Source organism: Elephas maximus, chromosome 6 (genome assembly GCF_024166365.1).
Source record: "Elephas maximus indicus isolate mEleMax1 chromosome 6, mEleMax1 primary haplotype, whole genome shotgun sequence".
NCBI lineage: Eukaryota > Metazoa > Chordata > Mammalia > Proboscidea > Elephantidae > Elephas > Elephas maximus.
Window position 1 is genome coordinate 134,182,596 of NC_064824.1, and position 9,223 is coordinate 134,191,818.

The following is a 9,223-nucleotide window of genomic DNA, read 5'->3' on the forward strand; positions in this document are numbered from 1 at the left end:
AAGGGAAGGTAGCCATGCCCCGACTAGTGGACTAGTCCCCAGAAAGAGGTACAGGAAACATCCCCCAGGGCAGTGGCGGAAGTTGAGAGGGTGGGAAGGGCCCTAACCTTCCCCAGCTGGAAGCTGTTTTAAAAGCGGTTTTCTCACCTGGGTAAGGTCACTGCTGGCTGCCCATCTGCCTGAGAACCTGCTGCTGTAGGGCCATTCGGGAACAAAAGTCACAGGGCTCGTGGAACGACCAGGGGCCACTGGCCACCTCCCCAGCAACGCTTTTCCTCTGGAACAGGGGCGAGCTCATCCCGGCCTGCTGACCCCATGAGACCACCACTACTTCCAATTCCCCTGAGTGGGTTGGTGCCCACCTGTCCTCTTCTCTGGACATAACGGGAAAGTCTGCACAGAAATGTCACCATGCGAAGGGTGGAGCTAGATCACCAGGGAATCGTTTAAGTTTCTGTTGGTTCCAGGAAGAGATTCTAGATTTACATTTTCCCATTGGAGGCTCACAGTGCGTAGGAGCTACAGTCGTCAGAAGTTTCAGATGAGAAGAAAACCCATACCCTCCACCCCCGCCCCGGCAAAGCACAACACATGACACAAACAGGAAGTCTGATAATGGCCTCTCCCCTCTCTGAGAGCAGAAGGCGCCCTGGGCCTCAGGTTCCAGCTGACCATGACATTCACCACAAGGTAAAGGCTGTCTCGTCCTATGCTTCACTGTACAAGTTGATGAAATGGAGTTGCTGAGACCTGTAAGGGATCCTGGCCAATTCTGCAAGGTATACGGAAACTTCTAACCATCCCCAAAAGGGGAGGAAAGTTTTCTGTTATTTCTTTCCCCTAATAGCAGAGAAAAGGTGGAATAGTGAGGTCGTGATGGTTTGGTGGTAGAATTCTTGCCTTCTGTGCAGGACACCCAGGTTCCATTTCGGCCAACACACCACATGCGCGGCCACCAGCCACCCGTCGATAGAGGCTTACGTGTTGCTGTGATGCTGAACAGGTTTTAGTGGAGCTTTCAGACTAAGACAAAGAAGAAAGACCTGGTGATCTACTTCCAAAAACCAGCCAGTGACTGCCCTGCGGATCACAGCGGTCTGATCCACGTCCGATCGTGGGGATGGCAGTAGTTTCACTGCATCGTGCATGGGGTTGTCATGAGTTGGGCTGACAGCCGCTAACGAGTTAGCTGAATTTCAGTTTTACTTAATTCGCAAGACCTGATGCACAAATGTCAGGCGTTCTGAGGTGGGCTTCCTGACCTGCCTGAGCTGGTTAGAATCACTTGGGGGGTGAGTCTGCATTTTTAACGAGCTCCCCAGGGGACCCAGAATTGGGAACCCCGCTGTCAGGGGCTATTTACAGGCAAAAGCCTTGGCACCCTCCCTCTTCCTCAGACTAATTCCTAAAAAAAGAAATGCAATGAATAAATAAAGACAGTTTTCCAGATGTTTGTGGAATGACTTTTTTTTCCTTTTACATTTTTCGACTAGCTAGGACAAAAACATTACAATGATTGACTTCTTTCATTTAGTTACATAAATAAAATTTTTATAAATATCTCTTTATAAACAATATAAATAGCTTTACAACATAAATACATTTATGCATGACATGAATTTACAAACAGCAATGTTTTACAGCTGGTTTTGTCAGTCTCTTAAAAACTGTCCCTTGTCATCAAGTTGGTGTAGGTGTGTGTGTTTCATGTATATAATATATATATAATATATATAACTTTTTATTTTTCTTTTAAAAAACAAACAATAAAATCACAGCCCCTCCAAAATAATCATCAGACAGTTGGTGTTGTGTATTCCCAGGACCAGGGTAAGGAAAAAAAAAAAAAAAAAGAAACGTAAAAGCCACATTGTGTTCGAGGTGCTGCTTCCAGTCGCTGGGAAGCTGATGACCAAGGGTGACCTCATCACAACGGAGCAAGTTCCCAATCCTGAAACACAGAGAGGACACACGAAGCTCAGCTCTGGCCCCTTAGCCTGCAGGGCAGTTCTAGAACCTTCCTCCCCTTTCATACGGTAGCACAAGGCGATGTCCCTCCACCTCTTCCCTACAGCCACCTGGTGAAGACCTTCCTATGGTGGGTTCCAGGGCCCTCACCTTCTCTGTGTTCTGGGCACTTCCTGCCCCAAGCCCAGTGGCACCAGCGTGTCTGCCAGCCCTCCCCCATTCAGTCTATTCTCTTGGCACTCACCCGGTGAGGCACAGGAGGGAAAGAGAATGGAAAGCCCCACCACCCCCCACCCTGGCCTGTACAACGCAAACCCTCAGTCTGGTGCTGGTTTTATGTGTCTCAGTGATGATGGAGGGTAGGGAAGAGAGAAACACCTGAGTAGTCGGGATACGTGGGCTTGGATCCCAACTCTGACATTTGCTTCCTGCCTGGCCCTGGATAGCTTTCAGTATCACTTTCCTCATCCATAAAATGGGATAATAGCCACCTCCCAGGGCTGCCTTTGAGATCCAGCGGGAGGCCACACGTGGGGTATCCGTCCTAGTGACTGGGTCACAGCCACCACTGAGTAAGCAGCACTTCCTTCTTCAGCTGGCTTTGCTTCGGAAGAGTTTGGGCCCAGGGTTCTCTTCAGAAGCAGGGGACGTGAACATGTATGCAGGGCTTGCTGGGGTAGAGGTTATCAAAGCTATGGGATGAGGGCTGTACCAACCCCCTTTGCCCTGAGGAAAGCTGAACAGTGTCCAGTTCCTGCTAGTGAAACTGTGGGCACTCCCTTCTGAGATGGTGGGTGCCCTCCACAAGGACATCACACACAGAGGGACCCTGAAGGGCTTAGTGAACCCCCTCAACTCCATTCTCTGCCCCGTCTGCTAAAACAGATGACAGATGTCTGTGATGTTCCTGGGGCCCGTGGGCAAGGTGTTCATTCAGGTACCAGCCACGTCTGTGTCTGTCATTAAGAGTTTATAACCAAGACCTATAACTGTCAGCGACAGTCATTATGGTGGCTGCTTGGAGCCGAAGCCAGCCACTGGGTGGAGAAATGGCCACCATGATAAACCCTGGCTATCTCCAGGCTCTGCTCTCTTACCAAGGGGATAGGGGGTTGGTAAAGGTGGAGTTGAGAAGGGTAAAACCAAAAAAAAAAAACCAAACCCACTGCCGTCAAATTGATTCCAACCCATAGTGACCCTGTAAGACAGAGTAGAGCTGCCCCATAGAGTTTCCAAGGAGCGCCTGGTGGATTTGAACTGCCAGCCTCTTGGTTAGCAGCTGTAGCACTTAACCACTACACCACCAGGGTTTCCTTAGAAGGGTAAGGAGGGGTTCACCTACGCTAAAAGGGAGAGCTTCCAGGAAGCTGACAAACTCCCCTGGTAAAAAGGATCAAAAAGTCTTAGCAATCTGGATTCCCCCTACCTGGCGCCTCTCTTCAGCTATTTGACCATCACTTGAAGCCTACAGCCCACCCGCCAAGTTCAAGAACAAGGGTCCTATGGGGGGGAGGGATGGAGGGGCTGTTTCATAGAAGGTTAACGAATTTTGTTTCGATTCAAAAGTTTAAGTTTGGTGCTTAAATCATGGGGTGAAGATTTGACGCCTGTGGCTCCATCTGCTCGTTTTTTAGACAGGAGAGAAAAGAGCAAAGACAGTGGAGTGGCAGCTGCCAAGGGCTGGGCCCTGAGTGCCCGAACCATTCTGCTTCCTGTGCAAGGCCCAAGTCCAGGTCACAGATGGCAGAAGACCCTGCAGGATGGGGGAGAAGCACACAGCTGGGCCAGGAAAAAAGGAAGGGAACAAGCTGAAATCTAGGGCAGGTGGAGAGGAGCACCTGAAAGCTGAGGGCGGCAGGTTTCTCCGGTCATTTTGGGGGGTGCTGTGGGGCCTCAATTGTCTTAGGCTAGCTTCTAGCTCCCAGGCTACTCACAAGTCAGTGTGGGGAAGTGAGTAGGTTCAGAAACAACTACACCTACAGTGAAAAAGTGTCCTGTGCTATAAAAAACAAAGACAAACCAAATCTATTGCATCAAATTGATTCTGACTCATGGCCAAAGGCCTAACTGGGGTCGGGGGAGGGGTTAGGTAGGCCATGTGCCCTGGGTATTGCATGTGTGCCCTGGGCGCCGCTGGAGGCAGGGCACCTGTTAGCAGTTTCTATCGGCCATCACGGTTTCCCTCGCCAGCTGTGAGAGATCATTCAGCAATTTAACACTAATTGTCTTGGGCACTATTTTCTGTAGTTAGGTCCCTGCTCACGGTGATCCCATTGTTAGAGTACAGCTGCTCCTTAGAGTATTGCCAGGCCTTTCTTCCATGGTGCCGCTGGGTGGGTTCGAACAACCAATCTTTAGTAGTTGAGTGCAAACTGCTTGCCACCCAGGGACCTTGGTTCTATTAAAAAAAAAGCCTAGGCAATTTGCCGGAGAGGCTGATAGAGGGTGCTCTTTGTTTTCCACTGAGGGAAGCCACATGGACATGGACAAAATTTTATGTGTGAAGGGACCAGCCTCCCATGGCCTGAGCATGGGACAGGAAATGGCAGCAAGAGACAAGGCTGGAAACCAACAGGGGTTTGGTCCTGAAGCTCTAGAGGGTGGGACATTATTCAGTGGACGCTGATGGGTGGCAGGAATGGAGAAGAGGGAAGGAGAGGGGGCAAGTATCTTTGTAGCAGTCAATTGCCAGGACGCAGCACCTGGCAGCAGCTGACGAAGCACAGAGGTTTCCAGGCCTGGCAGAAGGTGAGGAGGCCGTGCTGGAAAAAGGGAGGCTAGAAGTGTGATTGGGAGCCAGGGTTGGCTTGGAACTCAGTGTGGGACATGGTGAGTTTGAGGTTGGGACAAAAGTAAAGGTTTATCTTAGTCTTTTCCTTTCCTTGCCCTGAAATAGGGTCAGGAATGCTGAGATTCACCTGAATTCACCGCGGCTGCAGCAGCATCAGGACCCTGGACAGGCTAGTCTGCCAGCAGTCACGGTTTAGACATGGGACAAGAATGAAAATGTCCCAGCCAGCTGAGCTCCCTGGTCAATGCCAACGAGGGTTCTTCTGCCTACTGTGAGGGGGCACGCATCTTGCCCATTGTAATCTTTACGAAGATAAATTTGCCAGTTGGGGGGTTGAGGGCCAGTTGACCCAGAAGCAGCCCTGACCACTTGGCTGCCCGCTACCCTGGGCACCATCCACAGAGTGGCTGGCAGACAGGCTTACTCCTGGTTTGTGTATATCCCCTTTTCTTCTGTTCCCACAAACTCATGATCTTCCTTCCACTCCTCAACTGACAAACCGGGGCTGATGCTGCTGGTGTGGAGGTGGATATCACTCCATCAAACCTCTCGGCCTCTCTAGAAGCAGCCAGGTGAGCTCCGCCAGGCTGTCATTACTGACTTTGCCACACTTCCCTGACCACTTTATCCCTCACTTTCTTTATCTGTAAAATGGAATAATGGGCTGGGGGTAGGGGAGAGCACTGCCCAGTGCCAAGCCCACACTCAGGCCGGGTGGCTTGGCTCCCCTCTAGAGGCTTGCTAGTGACCGGGGGAGGGGTCTGCAAGGACTGCCCTAGGATCAAAGGGGACCGGGCCTGCGGGCGGGGATAAGGACTGGGTATGACGGTGCCCGGGCGCAGGGCGTCTGGAGCGCAGGGCGGCCAGACTGGCGTACTCACCGCCGCCAGGGGTCGCTGCACTAACATCCCAGGCCGCTCCTGGAGCCGATCCGGTCCAGTTTGAGGCCGAAGCAGCCCTTGGACAAGCCCTTCTTGTTGCCTCCTTTGTATTTGCGCGCGTTGGGGTGCTCGTGCATAAGGCGAGGAGACCACGCTGCCCGCGCCTTGGTGTCCACGCGCAGGTCCCGGAGCAGTCGCGATCCGTCACCCTTGAGATTGGCGCCCCCGGGAGCTTTGTCGCCCTTTTTCTGACCGCCACCTGAAGCCTGGGTCTCGGTCACCTCCTCTCCCGGCGGGGTGCGTGGGGCCTGTCGGAGGAAAAGAGTAGGCAGGTGCAGGGAAGCGCGGTGGCTGCGCGGGGGCCTTTGCGGGGCCCGTGATGCTCTGGCCAGAAGCATCCGCCAGCGCGGTTTGTCACTTGTGATGCCGGACAGGTCTGCCCCTCATCCACCTGCCATGCGGCCACGGTTGTCCACCCTTCGGGGATCCCCTGCCCTTCCCTCCTTCGCCCTTCGCCCGTTGGCCACACTGGGTCCCGGGCTGCGCCTCTGTCAAAGTCTCCCGGAGCTGGGAAGTCCATCCTGAGTCCGGGCATCGAGGGCTTACGGCTCTCATCGCGCACAGCTCGGGGGACAGGGCCGCCTCCTCTATTACCCTCTGCGCGCCACATCCTCCCGGGACCCCTGCCCCGCGCAGGCCTGGGGTCCCCGCGACAGCACTCACCTTCGGTGGCGCCCCGGGCTTGGCTTGGGAAGGCCGGAGCGAGAGCAGCGTGAGCAGCAGGGCGCAGGCCAGCAGCTGGGAGAGGTGCATGGTGCCCGCTGGGTCGAGGACGTGTGAGGCCTGCAGGAGAGCGGGCGAGCGCGGAGAGGCGGGCTGGGCTGCGGGCGGGCGCGGGTCTCAGTGCTGTGAGGCGCCGGCTGGGTGCGCTCAGAGTCCGCAGCTGCGCTCCCGCCTTTATAATCCAACCTGCCGCTGATGTCATCCGCCCGCCCACCCGGCTGCCCCGGCCAATGGCACGGTGCACGCGGCCGCCCTGGGGCCAGGAGGGGGCCGCGGATGCTCCCCCTCCGCCGCCACCTTTATCCCAGCCCCGAGGGACCACAGGCTCGGCGGGCTCGCTTCCCGCAGCACTCAGAGCTGCAAGGCGGCGCGCGAAAGGGAGCTCCATTTGCAGCGCGCGCGCCCTGGCGTGCCCAACCTGGTGCGCCCCTGCCCTGCGCCTGCACTCATGCCTCATCACCCCGCGCTCCACCTGGAAGGGACCAGTTTTCCTCCTTGCAGGTGCAAGGACAGGCTCCGAGGAATGAAGTCACTTGCCCAAAGTCACACAGTCAGAAAGTTGGCGGAGCGCGAAATCCACGCAGACCTGCCTTGTTGCCAAACTCGTCCCTGGGCACCTGATGGGCGCTGGCAGGGACTTCGGCTGCGTCTTCCACCTGCTAGTCAGGGACGCTCCTGCCGCACCGACGCTGTAGGGTAGGGGCAGCAGCGGAGGATCTGGCCAGACATCCGGGTAGGAGGCGCTGGGAGAGCGGGCTTTGCCCGGGCCGCAGGGGGGAGCGCCAGTCTTCTGCAGGAAGAGCGCAAACCTTGCGCGTGGGCGTGTGTGTGTGTGTGTGTGTGTGCGCGCGCGCGCGCGAGCACGCGGAGACAGGAAGAGGGGCCTGCAAAGGCAGGCCCGGGATACGGTGCCCTCTTGCGTGTGCGCGGCGCAGTGTGTGTCCCCGCTGTGGCTCCAAGCTCACTCTGGCCACCGCACAGAACGTCCCCGCCGCATACCCGTGGGGGTGGGTTTGATCTGCTTGGGCCAGGGTGCGGCGAACTCTGCCTGAGCCCACTCGAGAACCCGCAACGTGGGGATGTCCACTCCAGTGTCCTGTGCTCCCTCACAGGCTAGGCAGGGAGCTCCACCCGGACTCAAACCGCGCCTGGCCTCCGTGAACCGAACAGGTTGTAGCCTTTGCGTTCTTGGCCATAGAGAGGCCCCGTCACGGCTGGCTGTCGGGACACAGCCGCGCATCCGTGCGGCTCACGACTCACTCTCCTTGGGTAAGGCTTCTCGGGCCCCAGGGAGTCAGTCTCTCGGGACGGACTGCAGAAGCGGGGATCCTGGTACCCCAAGAATTGGGTGAGATGCGCTCATCTATCTATGCCCATGCTGCCTCCGAGCAGAATTCGGATTAGAGAAGGAAGAATAAATGCAGTTGTCGCTATGGGGATGTGGTGGCAGTACCCAGGTGTGAAGATCACCCCACGGGACTCAGGAACAAGGATAGGCTTTTTCAGCGAGAGGAAGCTGCACCCCCGGAGGGAGGGAGGCTGGAGTGAAGAGGGGCCTGGAAGACCAGGTGCCCTGCTGTGGCTTTTGCTGGCCTTGCAGCCCAGAACTGGAACCAGGGAAGCAGCAGTACCGTTGTCTGGGCCTCAGCCCCTGCTTTGGCTCACCCCTTCCCACACTTGCACCCTGAGTGGGAATCTCCAGACCACCTGGATCCTAGGTCCCTTTGTTGAGCAAATAAAATACACCTGGGGCCTGAGTTTGAAGCAGCAGAGTCCCCAGACCTGCAGGAGGATCCTGACACCAGCAGGGCATCCTGTGTGGGCCCTGGGGTGTTGACTCACCACTTCCAGGCAGCCTGCCCTGATTGCCTCTCCACCTTAACACCTGCAGGGTGGCAGGACTCTATCATTTGAGGAGAAAAAGGAGCAAAATGAGGGGGGGAGGAGAGGGAGCTTGGGGTGTGCTGTGGAAATTCCCTCTTCTCTGCCGCCTGGACAGAGAGGAATCTCACCATTGGAACTTCTCGGAGACTTGCTTTATTTATACAGGTTTAAAGAGCCCAGCCATTCAGTCTTGAGACAGCTACCAGTCTGGCATGGGGGGTTGGGGGGCAGTGGCCACACACTCTCAAGCCCACCCTTAAGTACAGGAGGTCACCTCCTTCTGCCTAAATGTCTGTTAGTTGTTCTTCATATCCTCTGTTTCCTGGATGCACTTGGTGGGGAACTAGCAGATGTCTAGGTCTTCCCTCTCTGAGCTTTGGGTCTAGATTAGAACACCCAACCCCCACCCAACCCCAGAGAGGGCAGAGCCAGCACCCTGGACTCTATCACCCTTTTTGGGAGGGGAATCATCTGGCAAGCCCCCACTTCTGACCAGTAGGCTGGGGCCATTTGGGGCAGAGCACACCCTGGAGGGGTTAACTGCAACTGGGAGGCTCCCCGGGGGCCAGTTGGGGAGCAGCTCCTGCTTAGCTGACCTGGGAGGTGGGGTGGGTCAGCGAAGTCTGTGGGGTGACCTAGAGGGACTTCCAGGAAAGGAAGTAACCAGCACATGACTTACTTGGAGACTGAAGATTTCGCCTTTGGGATTTGCCCTCTTGCAGGGCCCCCCAAAGGGGATTTTGGGTTCCTCTCAAGGGTGAGCTGCAGAGAAAGGCTCAGGCCCTTTCTTGCTGCTTTTCCCTCATGGGATCATGACAGAGGCCTGGCTGGAAGAGATGGACCCACTGTGCAGCTGAGCATAGGTCATTGGGACACTTTATTGAATGCTCAGTGTTACAACGCCTTCTGCTGGTAA

At 55.7% G+C, this 9,223-nt stretch overlaps 1 protein-coding gene across 1 annotated transcript; it reads right to left on the minus strand.

Moving 5' to 3' along the window:
* Window positions 1-1,783: 1,783 nt before the first annotated feature.
* NPPC (natriuretic peptide C) lies at window positions 1,784-6,530 on the minus strand. Its single transcript, XM_049889015.1, has 3 exons — window positions 6,364-6,530; window positions 5,641-5,948; window positions 1,784-1,951 (listed from the first exon to the last, which is right to left on the minus strand). The coding sequence occupies exons 1-2, from the start codon at window positions 6,451-6,453 to the stop codon at window positions 5,661-5,663; spliced, it is 378 nt and encodes a 125-aa protein (XP_049744972.1). The 5' UTR covers window positions 6,454-6,530; the 3' UTR covers window positions 1,784-1,951; window positions 5,641-5,660.
* Between the last annotated feature and the right edge of the window lie 2,693 nt (window positions 6,531-9,223).